Genomic DNA, 22498 nt, shown 5'->3' with positions numbered 1-22498 from the left:
GAATTACGGATTTAGAACCTTGCTGGCCCCAGCCCATGCCAAGGGCGCATGTCCTACGGGGCCCGGCCTGGGCTGTCCTCTCTGCCCCCTGGGCTCCGGTTAGCCTCCTTCCAGGCGTCCTCGGGGTCTGGCTGGCTTTGCCTTAACCCTTGCGGTGGCTGCAACCTCTTGCCCTGGGCCCCCGCAACTGGGTGAGGCTGCGGGCAGGTACCTTGTCTTTTTAGGGTTCCCCGCGGGGCACTGCAGAGGAGCCCCAAATGTTTGTGGGCCACAAGGCCGTGACCTGTTAGGGAGTTAGGGGAGAAGGCAAGGCCATCCGCGTCTTCCCTGCAGGTCTGTGTCTCTGGACAGACCCCACGTCACCTCTCTGCGGCTGGGTAGGACGGGACAGGATAGGAAAACCTGTTCCGCCCACGTCCTGGGGTGCAGAAGGGAGAAGGAATCGGGGCTCCTCTGACACCCTGCAGAGACGATTTGCTCCTTCCTGGGAGACAGGGCATAGTCTGGGATGACTCCTTCTGCAGACAGGGAAACTGAGGCACCTGCGGGGGCGGGGGGAGATCGACCTTCGGCAAGGTCACAAGGCCAGGGCAGCTGCGATGCCATCCTCGGGTCTGCGGCCCGGTGTTCAGACAGGAGGCCCAGGCGTTGAGTCACCGGTGGCCGGGAACCGCCCTCACCTGTGCCGACTCCGGAGGGGCCTCCCCAGCCGCCTGCCCTTCCTCCCCCGGGAAGCCTGGGCAGAAACCCGAGACCGGGCTCCAGGTCCAGCTGCCAGGGGGCCCGGCCTCTCCCTCCGTCTGCCGGGCAGGCTGCCCCGCTGTTGTCACAGGGACGCAGAACAGGTAGCTCCTGTGCCGCCCTCAACCCACCTGGCCTGTTGCTCCAGGTGCGGCCTCCAGGCCCCCGGGGGCTGGAGGGAGGGGGGAGGGCTCCAGGCCGCCTGCTGGTTTCGCTTTGAGCCGGGCCCTTCCTCTTCCTCACCCCCATTCCGCGCCGGACCCCCCGCTTTCTGGGAAACCCTGCGGGTCGGTCGCAGCTTCCTCTGAACTGGCCTTCACCAGGCTGGGAGCTTGAGGCCCCAGAGGGAGGTTGAGTTCCGCCTCCAGGACCCGAGGCTTCCTGCCGGTCACACACCCCCCTGCGTGGCTGGGTGTGTACAGCTTCAGACTGCCCACCTTCCAGAAGGTTCTGTGGCTGCCCCTGAGAGGGGCTCCCTCCCCCCACCGTTCTCTGGGGTGGGGCCATCCTGGGCACTGCAGGTGCTGAGCAGCGTCCCTGCTCCCACCCACCCCGTGCCAGGAGTCCCCCTCCCAGGTTTGACAGCCACAGATGTCTGCCAAGCGTCCCGTAGGTGGGGGGACAGAACATTCCTCGCTGAATGACATCTAGGAGGGGACGGCCCACAGAAATGACTTAGATCTGTGATCTGTGCTGGCTGATACAGCAGCCACAGGTCACGTGGCCAAATACAGATTTCAAAGACTGTGCAAAAAAAAAAGAGTAAAATATCACACTAAGAATCTTTCATATTGATTCCAAGATGAAATGGTTAATATTTTGGCGATATTAGGTTAAATAAAATATACAATCAAATCAACTTCACCTATTCCCCTCTCCTGTTTTAAACGTGGCTACCGGGAAATTTATATCGTGTCTGGGGTGTGATGTCACATGCTGGGTCCACAGTTGTAGGGACCGGGGACAGGATGCGGGCAGGACACCACAGAGACCTGCCTGGAATCTCATCCTCTGGATGGCCCCTGGCTCTGCAGACCTATTTCATTTTATTATTATTATTTTATTTTTAAAGACAGGGTCTCACTCTGTCACCCAGGCTGGAGTGCAGTGGTGTCATCATAGCTCACTACAGCCTCCAACTCCTGGGCTCAAGCGATCTTCCTGCTTCAGCCTCCCAAGTAGCTGGGATTACAGGTGTGTGTCACCACGCCCAGCTAATTTTAATTTTTGTAGAGATGGGGTCTTGCTCTGTTGCCCAGTCTGATCTCCAACTCCTGGCCTCCATTGACCCTCCAGTTGGCCTCCCAGAGTTGATGTTTTTTACTGGCCTCATCCAGAATGTGACGGTCAGAGGAGGAAATGCAGCCGTCCTGGAGCTGGGTCGGGTCCCATCTGGGGAGAATTCCACAGGATGAAGCGGGCGGTCACCTGTGACCCCAAGCTTCATAAGTCAGGTGTTTAAACAAACCCTGCCCGACATGCTGCTGGCCGGCAGGAGGGTGCAGCAGCCCGGACACTTGCGTGGAGCTGGGTGACTCTGTGGCTCGTCTGGGCTCTGCTAGGGCCTCCAGACTGACCGAGGGCTGCACGCACCAGAGAAGCCCGTCACCGGGACTGCACAGGGGCTCCCGGCCAGGGCGGGAGGGGTGTTCCCAGGTTGGGGGGCCGCCTTTGGCCAAATTGCTGTGCTTGTGGTGACAGCTCCCTGGTCCCAGAGGGACCCCAAGCCCAGCTGTCGGCTAAGAGGGCCCTTGGCGACCCCTCGCCACCCGCAGAGCCTGCGGCCAGCTGTCCTGGGTTGTTCCTGCCCCCGAGGGCCCCCACGTCCTTCACTCCTTGCAAACACCAGAGGCAGCCCAGAGACACCCCTGTGACCGGCAGCACGAGGCCCCTCCGACCCAGGTGCTGGAGCCCGGTAACACGTTCACCCCTCTCCGCTCTGAGGGTGCTCCTGGGGGACTGGTTACCCACAGGGCAGCACCTTCAAAACTTCTAGTCATCTTTACTATTTTTTTTTTTTAATCCTGTTAGGCTTTGGTAGAAAACCATGAAGGGACAGAAATCTGGAAAGCTGTTTGCAGGAGACACCGACTCCTCTCCTCTCTGGTGTCTGCAGGAAGAAGCAGCAACACTTGAGACTAGAAGAGTCCCCCTAAGAAGAAAAGGACAATCCAGTGGTTCTCAGAGGACCACAAGCCCCTGCTTTCTGTTCAGCCTTCTCCAGAAATACAGGCCAGCAACCCCTCCCCTGCAATTTGCCCACAGATAAGTATCAGCTCGTTTCTAGTCTTCAGGAAGTATGGGTGTGGGGGGAGGTTCACAGCCTGAGAGCTCAGAGGGACCCTAGAAACCGCCCAGCCCCCTACACGTCCAGCCCTGAGGCAGGACTTCAGGACGCAGCCCTGAAGGGAGAATGGGCCCTGGGGAACCACAGTCCAGAGCCTGCCAGGAACCCAAAGACACGGGGCACCAGGACACGACCTCACCCGGTTTCGTCTGCAACCCACTATGGACGAACGGTTCTAGGGCTCGAAAGAGTGACGTGGTCTGGTGGCCGCTTCTGATTTGCTGGGCGAGCAGAGGTGACAGAACCACCCCCCCCTTGCCGCAGGCACAGGGGCAGCGCAGGCCTTATCTACCAGATCTGCAGGGTTTTCAACCGCAGGGCTTGGAAACCCAGCGCTTCCTGTGTGGCAGCCGGGCTGCCGCGGCGGGAGCTGGGAGCTTCTGCTCTCTGAAGCCCGGGGACAGGGAGTGGGGCGTGTGCTCAGGGATAGTTGGGGAGCGGGCTCCATCTTGACGCGAGGGCCTTGCTCTGCTCTTCCCAGGGAGCAGAGATGGGGGACAGCCACCCGGGGACACGAGGCGGCACTCCCCTCTCTCGTGAAAACCTTCAGCGTCTGGGGGTTCGCTCCCGTGACGAAAGGGGCGGGGGCAGCTTTCCCCTCGTCCTCCTGCCCCAGGGCCGCCCCCTGGGAAGCTCCTCCACTCTGGGGCTGCGGCGAAGCCCCCCGACACCCCAAAACGAACGGAACGAAGAGTTACAATAGGCACAGACTGCGTTTTCTTTCCCTGTTTTGTTTTTTTTAAACCTAAGTAAGCAGGTTCTGAGACAACATGAGCAGCGTCGCCCGTCCCCAGGGGCCAGAGGTGCCCCGGCCGGGCCAGGCGAGAGGAGGAACCTGTGTCCCCGCGTGTGCGTGCGCCTGGCCAGGCGCTCTCCACAGAGGGGGGCTGGGGGTGGGAGGGGCCGGTCTGTCCTCGGCTGGAAGGGCGCGGAAGGGACGGTGGACAGGTCGCCAGCGGGCCGCGGGAGCCGGGCCGCCGTCACACGGCGGTGCGCGTGGGCGTGCTGGGCTGGTTCAGCCGCAGGGTCTTACACAACCAGCCGGCAAAATCCACCTCTTCCACCTCGGACCGCTTGATGAAGGTGTGGTTCTGGAACGCAAGGGGCCGTGAGCGCGGCCTGGGCTGCAGCAGAGCGGCCCTGCCGGCCAGAAAGGACCCCCGGCCCCCCGGCAAAGGGAGGACACACTCGAGGCAGGAGAGGGACACCCAGAGAAGGGGGTGACGGCCCCCTCCACCCAGGGAGTGGGGACAACACGGTCCCCACAGCGTGGGCTCCCAGAGGCGAGGGTCAGGCCACGGGAGGCTCACGCAGGCCTGGGGTCTCCCCCCTCCCCCGGCACTGCGGACGTTGGGCCGGGATCACTCGAGGGTGGGGCGTCCTGGGCCTGCAGGTGCTGGGCAGCGTCCCTGCCTCCACCCACCCCATGCCACGAGCACCCCCAGTTGTGACAAGCACAGATGTCCCCAGACATTGCTTGGTGTCCCCTGGGGTCGGAATGGCCCGGGGTGAGGATGTTGGCTCTAGAGCGAGGCTCTCCCCACACCGACCAGCCCGGCAGCCGCCAGCCACGGGAGGCTCTGGGGCCCCAGGAATGTGGCCCGTGAGGTTCAGGTCGGCGCAGGTGTGGGGACGAAGCCAACGTCCTGTTAGGTCCCCAGGTTCCACGGTTACCAGAGTCACGAGTGACGTTTAGGACGCTGGCTACGGAGCGAGCTATTTCCCCGTGAGCGCCCTTCTCCACGCACACACGGTGTTTTCGCAACGCACGGCGACCACCGCGTCAGTGCTCACTGACCAGACGGGAATGAGCTGGGGCTTTCTAGAAAACCAGGGGATGCAGACCCCTCCCACACAGGGCTCGGGCCCGGACTTTCTACTCAGACGGCAGCCGACAGCAACCAGCGGGGATCACAGTGTCAGCGCGGCTAACGGGCGTGGGGTCAGATGGGATGGGGTGGGCTAGGCACCGAGGCGGAGGCCTGCGGGCGGGCAGCAGCCGCCGGGGACGGGAGGAAGTTGTGCAAAGGTCCTGAGGAGGGGAGGGGTGGGCCGGGAGGAAGAGGGGGTGAGCAGGGACGGGAAGGAAGGGGTTCGACCCTGTGGGGCCTGCTGGCCTTGGGGAACCGTGTGGGAACCCACGGAAGGGCGTGGCACACTTTTAAAAAACGCCATGTTCCGGCAACCCTAAGATGCTCGTTTCGTGCCGCTGAACACCTGAGATTGAGAGTGAGCCTCCCGGCTGCGCCGGCATCTTTGCTTCCTCACAGGCACGTGGGACGGCGGCCGTCTGGGAGGGACAGCGGCCGTCTGGGAGGGATAATGTCTTAGACGGGGTCTCGCTCTTGCTCAGGCTGGTCTCAAACTCCTAACCTCAAGCGACCTTCCTGCCTCGGCCTCCCAGAGTGCTGGGATCACAGGCGTGAGCCGCTGTTCCTGGCTCGAAGGGTGGGGATTTAAAGAAGGGACACGGGGACCACCCCTTCTAGGGGCAGATGCCCGACCTGCCGAGGGAGGGTCTGGCCAGGAGAGCACCCCAAGTCTGCGAGGAGGAGCTGGAGGGGAAGGGGGGCACACCGGGGCGCTGGAGTGCCCCAGGCCCGAGAGGGGCGCTTGCCTGCCCAGGGTACGCAAACAGGGAAGGTCAAGCTGTCCCTGGGGACACAAGGGAAGGTGCCCAGGAGCTGTAGGCCATCTCCAGCCACACCCGTGGCCTGAGGCGGGGCAGCCCGCAGCTCAGAGCTCACAGCCAACCCCAAGCAAACACCCTGCGTCACCCAGGATCTGGGGGGACCCGGCCGGGCCTGAGCGGCTCCTGCTAACGGATGAGGGAGACCCAGAGGGTCCTCGGCTGGGCCCCGTGAGCCGCGGGCCTCACTCACCATGAGGATCTTCAGGTCGGCACGTTCCGCCGGGTTCTTGATCAGGCTGGGTTCCCGAGGTGGCGCAGGGAGGGAAGGACATAAGACAGGGCGGTGAGTTGGTGGCTCTGGTGGGACCTGTCTTTTGACCTGTGCTGGGCAGCCTGTGCCAGCCCCGTCCTGGTGCCCAGCGCAACAGGGGTCTGGCCCTGGGGCTCAGAACTCGTCCTGCCCCTTCTGGGACAAGGGGCCCCAACTCTGCCCGCCTTGGTGCTGGGCATGTCGGGGTGAGGGTCTGGGGGCAGAAACAGTGGGACAGGGAAGAGGGTGGGAATCCCCTGCCTGCCCGGCTGGGCAGAAGATCGACAGCAACCACAGCTCAACTTTTAATAAAAACCCCGAGGTTGGGAGTGTGAATGTCAAAATGGAACTTTTCCCTTAAAAAAAGCAGAACTGTCTAAAGGCAGCAGCCAAAACCACTTCAGGGCTGAATGCGGGTTCTTGAGAATGGAAAAGACCCTCACCTGGACATAAATGTACACAGGGCCTGCCAGAGGGTCGTGCAAAGGGCCTGCGGCACCTTCGCCCGCAGAAGCACCACTGCAGCTGGGGGTCACGCAGTGCGCCCTACGTGCAGCCTGGACCGTGGCCCAGCAGCCCAGGAAAGGGGGCTCGGGTGTCCCACAGAATCCTGCCACTGGGCCGGGTTCCTGCCAGGCAGGCCCCGCCCAGGATCCGAAAGCAATGGCACATCTGGGTCACGGCCCGGGATCGGGCACCCGCCCCGCCCGCCTGCGGCTGAGCCCAGCACCTCACCATTTATTTACAAACTCCTGGAAGTCCGGGGTGAACACGCCGTTGGGCAGCTTGGGAGGAGGCTGTGGAGGAGAAGACAGAGACGGTGGGGTTGGCCCCGCGTGTCCTCGGGGACACCCCGAGGACCTCTCCCGGCCCTGGCCGTCCTGCCCCCTGCGCCCTTCCAGAGCTGTGTCCTCCCGGGAGCTCGTGCACAGGGACAGCAGCTGGGTGGGTGAGGGGGGCGGGCCGCGCTCGCCCTCGTTCTGTGGACAGGACCACCCTGTGTCACCCGCCCCCGAGAGCGACCCTGCCGTCTCAGAAGAGCCACCGTCCAGGCTCCGCGTTGGCAGCCGGTGCCGGGAGCCGGGCCCAGCGCACACGCCCCGGGGCAGGGTGGCCGTGGAGGCGGCTGCCAGGTGCGGGCAGAGATGTGTCCCCAGAGCCGCCCCGCCCTTTTCTGTCGTGTCAGGGAGCCTGCTTGGAGCGGCTCACCTCGACACCCCACCCCAGGCCAGGCCTCGCCCTGCCGCTGCGCCCGGCTCCAAAGGGCCACCAAAGACACGCAGAAGCCCACGGAGGGCCCAGGGAGGGGCCCGGCCTCCTGATGCGGCCAGCACTGTGCCCCGCGCCCCCTCCGCAGGCTCGGCACGGTGGGAACACACACGCCACCCACTCTCGGGGTGGCCACAAGGGTTAACTGAGTGGGACCCGTGGCGCACACTCAGGACAGCAAGGGGCGCCTGCTCCTCCTGGGAGCTCTGTGCCGCCCTCCCAGAGACAAGGGCCACCCGGACCCCCATCCAAGGGGGGCTCACTGACGAGCTCAGGCCCGTGGGCTCCGAGGCACTCAGAGGAAAAGACGGGGCCACAGGGCTGCGGCCTGGCTCCTCCACTGAGCCTTGGGCTACAGTCGCACGTGTCCCTCTGGACTGGGGGAGGGGCGGGCCTGAGTGGCACCTCGGGGGATGGGGGGCAGGAGACGCACGTCAACACCTGACGCCCGCCTGCTGGAGTGTTCTGCGTCTCCCCTACACCCTCCTCGCCCAAATCCACAAACGGTCCAATTCTCTTCTTTCCGGTAACATTCCTGCGGGAACGGCTGGACTGGGCCAGCGTGGCGGCGTGTGGGGCGGCAGGTACCAACCTCATTCACGATGTAGTCCAGGAGCTCGAAGATGGCCATGGCTGGCCGGCTGTCCATGCCGTGACCTGCCGGGAGGACAGAAACACGGTGAGACGGCGGGAGACCTCGTGCCTCTCTGAGGGCAGGGTCTGCCGTGTCGAGCGCAGCCTCGTGCCCTCCTCCCTGCGACGGCCGGGCCAGAGGCAGGTGCGCCGGGCCCCGGACACAGGCGCCCCTGCTCCTGAGCTCGCCGCCCTGCGAGTAACTTCCCGCCTGAGCCTCTGGAGTTTAAAAACAACAACGAAAAAGCCACAAGTCGCACGGGCAGTTTTTGAGAAGTCCCACATTCGGCATCATGCTGCTCTCAGGCTGTGCCAAAGTCATCACCCGCCGCGCTCCGGCAGGGCGGGGGGAGGGTGCCGCCCGCCCCAGGGAAGGACAGCAGCGTGACCTTGCATGGAGCTGCCAGTTGTGACGGTGGCAGACCCAGGTGCTGCTCAGGACGGGAGCCTGGCGGGGTGGCTGCCCCATGTCTGAGACCCGGCTGCCGGGGCTGGGGTTGGCAGCCGAACTTTCGCCTTCCGCCCTGTCCTGAATGAAAGGGGCTGGCTGGCTGGGATGCAGGCAGGGAAGGGGCATCGAGGCCACTTGGGACCTGGGGCTTGGCGGGGCCAGAAACAGGCCGAGGACAAAGACCCAGGAGACTCTCCCTCGGGTGAGCTCAAGTCACCCAAGCAGGTTGCAGGGAAGGAACTGGGCGTAAAATCACTGCTAAAATCTCCACCTGACAACCCAGTGTCCGACCACTGGTGAGTGGGTCAACAGAACGTGGTCCCTGCACACGCTGGAGTATCACTCGGCCATGACAAGGGACGAGGCTGAGACACAGGCCACAGCGCGGAGGGACCTTGAGGACATCGTGCTCAGTGAGAGATGCCAGACACAGAAGGACACACAGTGTGAGACTCCGTTTATAGGAAACGTCCAGAACAGGCAGATCCACGGACACGTGGATTCATGGTCACCGGGCCCTGGGGAGGGACTGGTGATGGGGACGGGGCTTCCTTTTAGGGTGGTGAGAATGTTCTGGAATTAGATAGACGTCACAGTTGCACAGCAACCCAAACCCACCAAATCATATCCCTTAAATGAGTGAATTGCAGGGCACGTGAATTATATTTCAGTAAACTTGTTACTAAACCAACCAACCACAGTCCGCTACATGGTCCTTTGGACTTTAACTCAACCTTCTTCCTATCGCCCAACTTTAAAAGAAATCACAGGTGTCCTAGAGCTGTGTCCTGCGTCTGCCCCCCAGCAGGGCCTTTCCCCTGGAGTGATCGGAGCGCCGGGCTGGAACATCTCCGGCGGCGGGGAGCTCCCGGCTCGCGGGCGCCTGCTCTAAGCACTGGATTGTTCTCTGGGAGCCCAGCTGTCCCCCGGGGCCTGGGGCCTTCCGCTCCCTCCCAGACGGCGCCTTCTGTGTGCCGGGGCCAAATCCAACCTGTCGCCCAAGGAAACTCAGTCAAGCCTGGAAGGCTCCCTGGAAGGCTTGGCCAATTACGGCAGCATGCTCACCGCGGGATCTAGGCGGTAGGGACAAGGGTGTCACTGTGCAATTCTTTCCACATTGCTGTAAGTTTCTGAGCATTTTCGGGATCAAATGTTGGAAAACCAACCAACGGAAGGCTTGGCCGAAGGGTCACGCTGCTAGAGCCCTGCAGCTGGCAGCAACAGGTGCAGCTGCCCTGGACGTAGCAGGTCTGGGCATTCGCTGCTGCCAGCTCTGTCCCCAGAAACCCCCGGACCATCTGAGGACTGCTGGCCGCAGCTAGCACCATCCTGGGGGGACAGGTGGCTCTGACAAGGGCCAGAGGGGAGGCAGCTGCCGCCCCTGGGAAAAGCAGTCCCTGCGGAGGTCACCGCCCGTCCAGACCGGAAGTTGCAGACTCAGACCATACCACTGACGGGGCGCCCAGGGGGTCTTGGCCGAGGCGAGACGCTGTGGGGCTCTCCTTCCGCCCCATCGACCATGGGCCGGCCAAATATGGCCTCCAGCTCCTTGGCGTCGGGCGGGGGGATGGGGTACCTTCCGATGGACAGCTCCACCAGGGACAGGCCCATGCTCCAGATGTCGGACTGCACTGAGTAGTGTGTGCCCTGCAACCGCTCCGGCTGTGGAGAGAGGCAGGGAAGATGCCAGGGGCGGGGACTGCAGGTGAAACCTGGGCTTGCCCAGTTCCGGCCACCCCTTTCTGGGCTGACGAGCCGTGGCCAGAGCAGTTCCACCCCCTGCTCACCCACCCGCCGCGCTTGCTGGAGAGACCTCGGCCGAGGCCGGGCGCTGGAGCTGACCGCAGCTCCCGGGGAGCCCACGGTGCAGGGACGGCCACGTCCCTAAGACACACACTCCTCAGGACCTGCTCCTGTGACCAGCTTGGCAGGTTCCCGGCCCCCTAGTCATGGCCTAAATCACCTCAGAGTCCCGTCTCTCGGTCGGGAAGTTACGGAAGGGCCCGCGTAGGCCCTGCCGTGGACAGAAAGCTAAGCGACGAGGGGATCGAATCCGAACTCCGAGAGGAAGGGGAAACGCGGCAGAACAGAGAGCAGATCGACCGGGCAGCGCAGGCTGCCTGAGCCCTCCGGAGAGCGAGGCCGAGCTGACCGCAGGGGCACGGGCAGGGCCGAGACGCGGAAACTCACAGACATGTACGATCGCGTGCCCACGAAGGAGTTGGCCATGGAGTCGATGAGCTGCCCGCTCACCCCGAAGTCGCACAGTTTGATCTCGCCCCTGGAGTTGACCAGGATGTTGGAGGGCTTCACGTCTGCGGAGACAGGCCAGGGAGCAGGGGGCTCGCTGCCCACCCGCCGCCCCCTCGACCCCGGGGAGGGCCTGGGCCACGCTTACCTCGGTGCATGATCTGGTGCTTCTCCCGGAGGTACGCCAGGCCCCGGAGCACCTGCAGGGGCCGTGGGATGGGGGTCAGCGCAACAGTGGCACGAGGGGGCTCTTCCCCTGACCCGAGCGACCGCAGAGCACAGGACCCGCCAGGGCAGCCCTGTCTCAGGTGCGCGGGCTCGCCAGGGCGGGGCACAGTGACGCCGCCCCATGCAAGCATGGACCCCGTGATTCCCATACGACCGCCCACGGCAGAGGCAGACGCCACTGTGGCCTGGGTCATGGGACGGAGCTGAGACAGAAGCTAGGACGGCAGCCCAGGGCCCCGCCAGGGAGGGTCTGGTGTGCGCTGGGCGGCCGGGTCCAGCGCATTCAGCCGACAGGCACCATGTGCCGAGCACTGGGGTCCCAGGCCCGTGCTAAGGGCCCCCAGACCGAAAGGTTAAGGCCTCCAGGGCCGTTTCACCGAGCTACAACGGGGAGAGTCCTGGGGGGACCTGAGGCCCAGCAGGGACGTCCCTTGGAGGGCGGGACTTACCGCAATGCTAACCTTCCCCAGGATCTCCTCGGGAATGCGCTTGGCTGCTTTCAACACCTGGTCCAGGGAGCCCCCGTCCTGGGGTCACAAGGAAAAGCGGTCGGTCAGCAAGGGACAGCTGCCCTTCCCCAGGTAGCACAGGGAAGCATCTCCCGCTCTCGGCGAGGCGGGGGCTACCTCCCCCTAGGAGGCAGAGACCTCGGGCCGCTGTGGCCCATCAGGGCAGGGAGGGAACAGGACCAGGGTGCCAGCGTGTCCCCTTCCCAGAACTGGTCTCGTGACCCGGCCTTCCCGAGGTCACTGGGGCAGGGGCTCTGCTCCAGTTGTGGCCCACACCCGGATGGGGGCACCGATAGCCCTGGGGCCGGCCTCATGTGCCCGCCAGGCTCCATCCTGTGGGGCTTCCTGGGGTCTGTGCCCAGCAATCGAGGGGCAGGGGAGTGTGAGGACACAGCCGCCGGGCCGCAGATGCGAGGCAGGTCCAGGCCCCCTTGTGGGGCTTCCTGGCCTCCTTGCTAACTTCGCGTCTGGGCACCTGCCTGTCCCTGGCCCCCCGTGAGGAAACTCAGGGCACAACTGATGGGGCACCTGAGGGCGTGTTCCCCGCAGGAGTGACACCCATGCAGCCAGCGCAGGAAGTGGCAATACCTCGGCCCCTCGCCCCGTTATCCTGCCATCTCCCGCCCGCTGTGCCGCGTGTCCCGTGAAGGATGGTGGCACCCCCTTGACACCCGGGTGTGGCCTGGATGCCCTGAGTGAACCAGGGAGCAGAAATTCACTGCCCTGCCCGAGCCTCCTCGGCAACCAACCTGGAGACCAGAACCCGGGAGTCGGGGGGCTGCCCAAGGTGCCTGCGCAGAGGTTGAGGCTCCCGGACACGCCCAGTGGCCACTCCCGGGACCAGGGGTGACAGGGCTGAGTTCTTTGATGGGGAGGAAAGCAGAACTGAGGCTGGGGAGGCGACGCCAGGGGTCGGGACCTCCCCACCACGCTGCTCTAGCACTCCCGCCCTGCGATGCCTTCCACTTCGCTTGGCAGCAGGAGGCAGGGAGAGGCACCAGGACTCGGGGAGGCCCGCGTGTCCCCTCTCTGGCCGCTTCTGCCCGGCCACACTCAGTGGGAAAGTCCGTGGTGAGTTCTCGAAAACCCAACACACTCTGAGCCCTCCAGAGCGCACGTGGGACTGTCTCAAGCAGCTGGAGGGACAGACATGCTGGGACAGAGGGTGGGTGCGGCCGTGGCTCGGAAAGGCCTGGAGGAACCGCCGGGACCAGGTGTTCCGACCAGCCTGGTCTGGCCAGGGCGCTGCCCGGCCCCGCTTCCGAGTAGGGCGAGATGGGAATTATTCTGCTTTTCTCATTTTTATCAATCAACCTTACAAGAATTGAAAAAAATTGTTTTTAACTGTAATCCCTCTTCCTACCACAGCTACTTGCATTCTTACAGTGGCAATAAACAGTTGCCGAATGAGGACATTCCGGGTCACACCCCAGTTGTGACAACCAAAATGCCTCCAGACAGTGCCAGGAGTCTCCGGGGGGTGCAGAAAGGCCCCTGGCTGGGAGCCCCTGGTCTACGGCTGAGAAGACCAAGTGTGGCTGGGTAAGGAACCTGCCCGAGTCACAGAGACAGGATGTGGTACAGGAGACACTGCAACGACGCCTTGGTGACCCCAAATTACACTTTGTGTACCACCATACGCATTTATGTTGTGTGTGTGGTGTGTGTTTTACATGTTCCTGAAATTGTACCTTTATCAAGCAGGTAGTACATGAATGCATTTTTCTTATAAAGAATCCACATGTAAATAAATAACCCTCTGACCCCCCATTGGTTCCTCCCCTGAAGTGTCACTTATATTATTCTAGATCCTTTTTTTTTTTTTTTTTTGAGACAGAGTCTTGCTCTGTCACCCAGGCTGGAGTGAAGTGGTGTCATCACAGCTCACTGCAGCCTCCAATTCCTGAGCTCAAGAGATCCTCCTGCCTCAGCCTCCCGAGTAGCTGGGACTACAGGTGCCACGACCACGCCCGGCTAATTTTTCTACTTTTAGTAGAGATGAGGTCTTGCTATGTTGCTCCAGCTGGTCTTGAACTTCTGGCCTCAAGCGATCCTCCCACCTCAGCCTCCCAAAGTGTTGGGATTCCAGGTGTGAGCCACCACACCCAGTCGGAATTTTTAAAACTTTTAAAAATTTTTATTTATTTGTGTAGCTGCTTGATTTTTTAAAAGTTATTTTTAAATTTTTTTAAAATTATTTTTAACTATCACGGGCACATAATAGTTTTATATGTTCACATGGTACGTGTGATGTTTGGATGCGGGCACACAGCGTGAATTAGTCACATCGGGGTAACATTTCTTTGTGTTAGGAACACTCCAACTCCACTCTTTCAGTTAAAGCACACCCTGATTTACTGTTGGTCATAGTCACGCTGTAGTGCTATCAAATATCGTTCATTCCATCTAATTAACTGTACTTGTGTACCCGTGACCCATCCCCACTTTATCCCCCCTCCCTGCTGCCCTTCCCAGCCTCTGGTGACCGTCATTCTACTCTCTGTCTCCATGAGATCCATCGTTTTCAATATTCAGCGCCCACATGTGAGCGAGACCAGGTGAGATTTGTCTTTCTGTGCCTGGTGCATTTCGCTTCACATAACGTCCTCCAGTTCATCCGCGTGGCTGCAATGGCAGGGTGTCGTTCTTTTTTGTGGCTATATAATACTCCACGGGTGCACACGCCGTGATCTCTGTATCCACTCAGCCGTTGGAGGACACTTACGGTGATTGGGAATCTTGGCTACTGTGACTAGCGCTGCAATGAGCATGGGGTGCAGATGTCTTCCTGTCATCCGCAAACAAGGATAATTTGAACTCTTCCTTTCCAGCTTGGAGGCCCTCTGTTTCCTTCTCTTACGCGATCACCCAAGCCAAGACTCCCAGGGCTGTGCTGAGTAACAGTGGTGACAATGGGCACCCTGTCTCCTGCCAGATCTTAGAGGACAGGCTTTCGGTTTCTCTCCACTCGGTGGGACACTTGCTGTGGGTCTGTCACATATGCCTTTCATCACCCACATTTATTTTGAAATCACAGACTCTATCAGTGGAAATTGTGGGCGTGTGGGCTATAGCTAAACACGTCTTTTTACTTGTGTGTTGTCTACACAGTCCACTATCCCCAGCTTGTTATAAAAGCGAAGTGGAGCCAGGCACGGTGGCTCATGCCTGCAATTCCAGCACTTTGGGAGGCCAAGGCGGGAGGATCGCTTGAGGCCAGGAGTTCGAGACCAGCCTGGGCAACACAGTGAGACCCCATCTCTACAAAAAAATTGAAAGGAAAAAAAAAAAAAAAAGCAAGGCAAAAACATTAAACTCAGAGTTCTAAAGAATGAGCCTGACAAATGCAGTCAGGATGGCTCCCGTCTCCCTCTTGCATGGGGTGTGGTCAGAGCCCGCCGGGGTGGGTGCCGGCTCTGGAAGCAGTGTCTCAAACTCCCCAAGAACAAAAGGCTCCCCCTTTCCCGCATGGGAGAGAGGAGGCCTAAGAGCTAACCCACGATGTTAATAGGGGAGTCGGCGGAGCTCCTGAGCAGGGGGGAGGGAGAGGATGCCACAGCACAGAGGGGACAGAGAGGGGCCACCTCAGACCACAGAGTGCTTCCTCATCCTCACGTCACCCTTTGATTCTCACCCGCACCATGACTCTGCGAGGTGGGGCGGAGGCGACCCTCCTTCCCAGGTGAGAAAGGGGCCGGGCGTCTCATCACACGGCTGAGAGGGGCCCTTGGTGAAATACGTTTCCTGTCTTTCTTGCAAAACTGTCAAAGAGGACAGCGCATTTCCAGGGCGGGACGGAGGCCGACGTGCCTGAGGCCTTGTCGCAGCCTGGTTTTGCAAGGGGAGGCCTGCAGCGGGTGGTCCGATACCTGGCGGGCTTGGTTTGGCGGGAGGCCCTGGGCTCTGACCACTTCTGCTTTCGTTACGCTCCATCCCACCCACTTCTGGGCTTCGAAACCAGAGTGTCTTAACAAGGGGGCACATCGGAATGCACGTGGCGGTGTCCGTGCTCCACCCTAGATGTCGTGATCTGCGGGTCTGAGCCGGGCCAGGCACGGGCTGCCCTGGAGCAAGCTCGGGTGGCCACGTCCTCTGTGCAGGGCGATTTGGAAACCGATCCAATTTTAGTCGCATGTCCCCTTGAAGCCAGCAACGCCACCGCAGGGCTCCACCCCACAGGTGCGCCTGCTCCTGTGCAAGGACACCCGGTGCAGTGTGACTCGAGATGGGGCAGGGGCTGGACACGACCTAAGCGTCCCCAGCAAGGGAGCGTTTAATGAGTCCCCATGCGGTCCACACTCGCGCGGGAACACTACACAGAGGGTGGCAGGACGGAGACAGCTCCCTCACACTGTCAGGGAATGATTCCCTGATGTAGCGAGTGAAGCAGCCAAGTTGGGCAGAGCGTGTGAATGTTTAAAAATCTGACCGGGCGCGGTGGCTCACGCCTGTAATCCCAGCACTCCGGGAGGCCGAGGTGGGAGGATCACTTAAGCTTACGAGTTTGAGACCTGCCTGGGCAACAGAGCAAGACCCCGTCTCTTCAGAAAATTAAAAAATTAGCCAGCCATGGTGGTGTGCACCTGCAGTCCCAGCTGCTCGGGAGGCTGAGTCGAGAGGATCACTTGAACCCAGGAGTTCGAGTCCAGTCTGGGTAACAATGAGAGCCCCACCTCTAAACAAATAAACACACATAAAATCTCCAAATGCATCTATAGACATAGATGTTTGCACGGGCGTCGAGGGGCCCCAGAAGGACCCCCTGGAAACTAGTGTGCTGTGGCTTCTGAGGACAAAGGCTTCGAGGATAGAGGTGGGTAGACTTTGCCCTGACACCCCCCTGCTCCACCTGAGTTCCTGGTCCTGTGCACGTGCCCCTGGTCCCAAGCCCGCGGCTCTGGGGACTCGCCCTCCAGGTCCCGGTGCGGCACTCACCATGTGCTCCATGCAGATGCTGATCTCGCCGTCACTGTAGAAGGCGCCGTAGAAGCCCACGATGTAGGGCGAGTTGCACTCGTGCAGGACCTGTAGCTCGCGGATGATCTGGTTCCGGATGGCCGGCTTGATCTCCAGGTGGATCAGCTGCAGGGGACAGACGTCAGGACCAGGCCACTCAGGGGGCCAGAACACGGGGCATGGGGTTGTTGCGGGGGAAGGGGGTGTTTGCGCCTTTTGCCCTGGAGGCGTCCACAGCAGCATTCAAGACCAGCTGAGCCATGTGGGGATCCCACTCCGAGGGGTCTGCCTTATAAAGTGTCCAGTTTTATATACTTTAAAAAGGGTGCATTGTACGGTATGTGAATTACATCCCGATAAATCTGTTAACAAAAAGCCGACGGAGCAGGTATTTCCACTGGGGTACAGCAGGAACCGTGTCGCGAGGATGCCCCGCCCCCACGTCACGCTTCAACAGAGCACCGGCCTTCCCAGGGCCCAGAGCCCCTTGGAGGGGGTGATGACACCACCTCTGCCCTTCTCTCGGCCAAGGTGGGTCTACCTGGAGCCCCTCCCCGCCCCTAGGCTGGGACCCCATGCTGAGCCCGGCGAGCACGGAAGAGCCCGAGGTCACGCCCGGGGACTGTGGCTGCCCTTCCACTCCAGTCCGAGTCCACAGAGGAAATCGTCATCGATCTACCCCAGCATTTCAGCCGGCGTGAGGAGGCACAGGACCCTCTCGAGCGATGTGGAGGAGACACTGACAACCGCCTTGAGCAACCCAAACCCACAGGCGGCGAGGCGGCAGCTGAGGCTCCGGGAGAGCGTCCCGGCTAACCCGAGGCTGTCCCTGCAGCCATCGCGATAAGATAAGACAAGACGCGACATCCACGCATCTGTCCCGGGGCAGAGCCGGGTGGTGGAGGCTGGAAAGGAAGGTCCTGGATCCAACAAACCCGTGGGCAGAGAGTCCCTTACAGGCTGGGCCAGTGGCTGAGGGAAACTGAGGACCGAGATGGTCCCTGCTTGGAGGACACACGCGGTCAGGAGGGAAGAGAAACGGGTACGACGACGTCAATGCGGCGGAAGTGCCGCCAAGGGGAATCGATCCAGGTGCTCGGGGAACAGCGGAGATATGAGGTGACATTGGGCTGGGCCTCTGAGGAAGGGCCGGAGTCGCCGCAGGGACTAGGATGGGGAGGGCGCTGGAGGCGCAGGGACAAAGGGCTGCCTGTTGGCGGGCAGGAAGGCGTGAAGGAGCGTGCGCGCTCACAGGGCCTGCGACCTTGGGAACCGTGGCAGGTTCCAGAGGCGTGTGCCCAGCGCCCCCGCCTTTCCCCAGGCAACGCCTCCTGCCCACCCCGACCCCAGCCCTCTGCTCTGACCGCCCCTCTGGTTCTCGCTTCTCCCCCAACCCTCCTGCCCAGTCGGGCTCTCTGGGGCCGCTGGGACACTCACTCCCACCGTGGGGGCCTCAGCAGGACGGACGATCACCCCAGAACCCCAGCACACTCTCTCCGCATCGGGACCACATCTGTGAGGCAACAACCACGTTTCTAAGGGGCCTGATAGTGAAGCATGGACTTTTTTTAATGTGGTTTTTGGTTTTTTTTTTTTTTGAGACGGGTCTCGCTTTGTTGCCCAGGCTGGAGTGCAGTGTCGTCATCACAGCTCACTGCAGCCTCCAGTTCCCAGGCTCAAGCGATCCTCCTGTCTCAGCCTCCTGAGTAGCTGGGACTACAGGCGTGTGCCATGGCATCCAGATAATTCTTCTGTTTTTTGTAGAGATGGGGGTCTCACCACGTTGCCCAGGCTGGTCTCAAATTCCCAGCCTCAAGTGATCCTCCTGCCTCGGCCTCCCAGAGTGCTGGGATTACAGGTGTGAGCCACCGCACCCAGCCCTGATCTCACTTTTAATGGCTCTGTAACATCCGGGGCCCGTCAAGCAAGCTTTCTCAGCTGACAGAGGAAAAGGAAGAGGGACAGAGAGCGGGAGGGAGCGTCTCTGAGCACCTGTATGTCTGCAGTTGGCCCGACACCCACCCTGGGGGACAGGTGTGACTGCCCCGTCACGCTGACCGAGCAAGTCAGGTTCAGAGATGTTCCCAGTGGCACGCGGCTGGTAAATCAGGGCTGGGGCCGGCCTCACGGAGGAGGCCGAAGCCCACGCTCTTTCCACGACGCCACTGCCCGGGCCGTGCGGGCCCTGACAGCTGACGACACAGCGACGCTGGTGGGCGTTCAGAGCGAACGCCAGGCTGCTGGGAGTTGGAGGTGGTTTCCAGTGAGCAATGAAGAACTCGAGACAGGAATGCGGCCGGGGCCATGAATGAGGAGGGGGGAGAAAGGGCTTTACCAGGCAATGGCAGGACATGGGGGGGGGGATGCGCCGCCGCCCGACAGGGCTGGGTCTGGGATGATCTCGCAGCACCCTAAGTCGCAGGTCACAGCTGACGGCTCATAAACCGGCTTCAGCCAGCAGATATGTGTGGCCTGCACAGTGTCTCTGAATGTCTGAATTAGTGGTCAGAAATCAGAAGAGGTGGCCCCCGGGGCCTGCCTGGCCACACCCACCGAGGCTGGACGGGAGGCGCCCTCTTTTAAGGCCACACTTTGTGCCTGTGACCCCCTCCAGCTGCCTACTGTGCACAGCACGGGCCCCACAGGTGCCGGAAGGGTCTGCTTCCCCCTTGCCCAGCATGTGACGAGGCTCTGACCACGCACGAGACGGCAGCTCGCAGCACGACGTGGCCCTGGCCCTTCACGGGACCCCCATTCTAGAAGTCAGCTGGGGTGGTGCAGAGGAAGACAAGCGCAGGCCAAAACCATTGCTCTGCCACGAGTACAGGGAGTTCAAGAACCCCACGTGCGTGACAAACACGCTAAGTTCTTCACCAACCTCTCCTGGCCCCAGTAACGCAGTGACTTTGCCCCGTGGCTGTCACATGACGCCGGAGGGAGAACCGACCTCGTTGCTTTTTCGACCCACGTCACGCGGGTCAGGATGATCCCAGCTAACCACGGGCTGCTGGCCACAGAGCGGGGTCTGTGCCGGCCTTGCAGGTTCGTGACCTCTTCCGGCGGAATTCAGAACCCGCCCAGCACGGTGGACCACGGACTGAGGCCGCTGTGTCTTAAACACCTCGTTGTCGCTTCAATTTTCCTATCTGTGCCCTTCCGCCCACTGAAGGTGAACAGCCTCCCAGGCGGCCTGGCATTCCCGGTGGACTAAAGGAGCCCTGACGCCCGAGGCTGGCCTAAGGCTCCCGGCCCGTCAGGGAGTCACAGCCCTGGCCCCCGACGGCAGCCAGGCAGACAGACTTCACGGTCAACATAACCTCTCCCAATCCCAATTTTTGGGGCAAGTTAAAAAAAAAACACCACCACCTAATTTTGAAAGAATTATAGAAGCACAGCGAGTCGCAAAAATAGTAACGAAAGTCCTGGGTACCCTTTACCCAGCTTCCCAAAAGGTGACATCTCACGTGACCAAAGGACAGCGTCAACCCCAGGAACTGACATCGGGACAATACCGCTAAGCAGACCACAGGACTTACCCGGCCACGCCCCCGTGGGTGGCAACGCCCAAATCTTACTTCCCAGCCAACAGGAGCTGCACACGAACCCCGCGCCCTTCAGCGGGGACATTGTGCCGCGGGGAGGTACGGGGCTCACGTCTGCTACACGGGCCATCGGGGACCACCGGGGAGACTCTGTGACTGTCCTGGGAGCCCCTGGTCCCCGACACACGCGCGAACCAGTGCTCTGCTCTCAAGGTGCCCGTTGCCGCCCGAACCCCGCCTCTGCCTTTTCCCTCCCCGTGCTTCGTGTGAAGGGAGCCCGCGGTTCCCACGGCTGCTCTGGTTCTGAAAAGGCTGCCTGCAGTCAGGGGACAGAAATAGAACGCCCGTGGCTGCAGATCTCGGGAGGAGAGGAGGCAAGAAGAAATAGCTGCAGAGCCGACTCCCGACAGAGACCAAGCTCTTGTGGAAGGCAGGCCCTGCGCAGACCCTCCCGGGCAGGGGCGCTCGGGTCTCGGAGAACACCGTGTGGGGAGGGTGGGCTTCCAGGAGGAGGCAGCTTTCTACATCTGAAGGCACCCACCTGAGGAGCTGAACAATCTGGCAACACAAAGCCCCCTGCTTACGTGTTCAGGGGACACCAGCCCTTCCTCATCTCGACTCCCAGCGTCTCCCGGGGACTATTCTCAAACGCACAGCACAGAGGCCGCGTCACCGCCCAGGAGCTCAGGACGAGCAATCTCAGGTCTGTCGGCACCAGGTCTGCAGACTCCCGAAAGGTGGCGTGACGGTCACCTTTATGTGCCCGCTTGGCGAGCCCGTGGTGCCCAGCTGGTTGTCGAACGCTGGTCTAGATGTGCCGGGCAGGTATTTTGTTTAGATGTGATTCATATTTGAATTGGGAGACCCTTTAGCTGTGAGCCTGTGGTCCCAGCCACTCGGGAGGCCGAGGTGGGAGGATCTCTTGAGCCCAGGAGCTGGAGGCTGCAGTGAGCTGTGACAGTGACCACTGCACTCCAGCCTGGGTGACAGAGCAAGACCTTGTCTCTTTAAATCAATTAATCAGCAGACCCTCCGCAATGTGGGTGGGCCTCACCCAATCAGTCAAAGGCTTTAAGAGAAAATTCTGCCGTCCCTGGAGGAAGAGGGAATTCTGCCTCTAGACGGCTCTGGGACTCCTCCCTGGCGCTCCAGCCTGCCCTACAGATTTCAGACCTGCAGCCCCACAATCGCACGAGCCGGGTCCCTCGAATACATCTCTCGCTCGATCTAGACAGTCGTGCTCGCTCAACAACGGGGATGTGTCCTGAGAAATCTGTCCTTAGGCAGTTCCGTCACTGCGCGAACATCACGGCGTGAACTCGCACGAACCAACGGGACTGCCTACTACTCGCTAGCTCCTCGGCCGCCAACCCGGGCAGCGTGTGCCCAGTCTCGGCACGGCGGGCAGCTGCGGCACAGTGCTAAGCGTTTGTGCATCTACACACATAAAAACATAGCAAAGGCGCAGCAGAAACACAGAACTATCATCTGTGGGACCACCATGTGTTTGGTCCGTCATGGATGGAAACAATGTTATGGGGCATGACTGTATAGATACACACACGCACACACGAGCACACACGCACATGCGCACACACACGCATCGTATTGCTTCGGTGTCTCTGCAGAACCCTGACCAACAGACTAATAGTCCTGTAAACTCCACGTGCAGCCTTTCTCAAGCCAGCCTAAAACAGTCGAGGACGTTTCTGCAAATGTGCGTTTTAAATGTCCTCGAAGGCAGAGGCCACCATGGCAGGGAGCGCCACACGTGGCCAGTGTGGACAGGCGGCGCTGTACATCCCGCCCAGAGCTGGCCTCTTTCTGGGCCCGGGAGCCTGTCAGTGAGCAGAGGCCGGGCCACCTGTCCTCACCATGCATGGACTGCAGAGGATGAGGATGGGGACGGGCCGCCCGCCCCCCTGCCGCTTACCTTTCTGGCCATGATGAGGCCCGAAGGCCTGTGCTGCACTTTGGTGACCACCCCACCGTTGCCCGCGCCCAGCTCCGAGATCCGCTCAAAGTCGTCGTCCTTGAGCTCCCCGACCTTGGCCTTCTGGGTGAGGAAGGCTTCCAGACGCTTCTTCTGCTGCTCATCCAGTTCTAGCTCCTCGAGCTTCTTCTGCAGGTCTGCCAGGTTCGCTCTGTGGGGACACCGAAGGCGAGGATGAGAAGAGAGCCTGTGAGCTACCAAGAGGTGACTCCGCCGCGTGGCGAGGCGCCCTGGGCCCTGGCAGGACCCAGAGTGGAGGCAGACCGGATCCTGCGCTCCAGGGGCTAATGGTGCCGCAGGAAAGAGGGACATGTGCCTCTGTCCCCCGCCCCCAGACATACCACTGACCAGAACCAGGAACTGAGGACACTGCCTGCATCCCAGCTCACAAAGGCTGGGACATCTCCAGATCTTAAGGGCAAAGTACTAGCTCGGAGGACCCAGGAGGCCTCCTTCCTGACGCAAGAACTCTAGCCACATCTGGAGGCCATGAGTGAACCGGGGGACCGGGCAAGTGAAGCTCAAGGTAGGATGTCTGTCTTTGCCGAAGATGGAGGATCAGGTGTTCTGAGTGGCCTCCAAGCCAAGAACCACAACCAACAGGTGGGAGAAGTTGCAGCATAGAAGCTGCATCACA

The 22498-nt window shown here is 61.2% G+C and overlaps 1 protein-coding gene across 1 annotated transcript in view; it reads right to left on the bottom strand.

Annotated features, from left to right (window-relative positions):
• Positions 1–3799: 3799 nt before the first annotated feature.
• Positions 3800–22498, bottom strand: part of MAP2K2 (mitogen-activated protein kinase kinase 2) — a 23160-nt gene continuing 4461 nt past the window's right edge. Inside the window, exons 2-11 of the mRNA XM_012646284.1 lie at positions 21802–22012; positions 16306–16452; positions 11311–11388; positions 10782–10833; positions 10574–10698; positions 9832–10045; positions 7892–7956; positions 6766–6827; positions 5971–6016; positions 3800–4179 (exon numbers count right to left, since the gene is read on the bottom strand). Coding sequence (XP_012501738.1) covers positions 4069–4179; positions 5971–6016; positions 6766–6827; positions 7892–7956; positions 9832–10045; positions 10574–10698; positions 10782–10833; positions 11311–11388; positions 16306–16452; positions 21802–22012 — 1111 coding nt within the window. The 3' untranslated portion in view covers positions 3800–4068. The remainder of the gene's footprint in view (positions 4180–5970; positions 6017–6765; positions 6828–7891; positions 7957–9831; positions 10046–10573; positions 10699–10781; positions 10834–11310; positions 11389–16305; positions 16453–21801; positions 22013–22498) is intronic.

Source organism: Propithecus coquereli, unplaced genomic scaffold, assembly GCF_000956105.1.
Source record: "Propithecus coquereli isolate 6110/MARCELLA unplaced genomic scaffold, Pcoq_1.0 Scaffold241, whole genome shotgun sequence".
In the NCBI taxonomy this organism is placed as follows: domain Eukaryota; kingdom Metazoa; phylum Chordata; class Mammalia; order Primates; family Indriidae; genus Propithecus; species Propithecus coquereli.
This window is presented reverse-complemented; position numbering and strand designations above follow the sequence as displayed.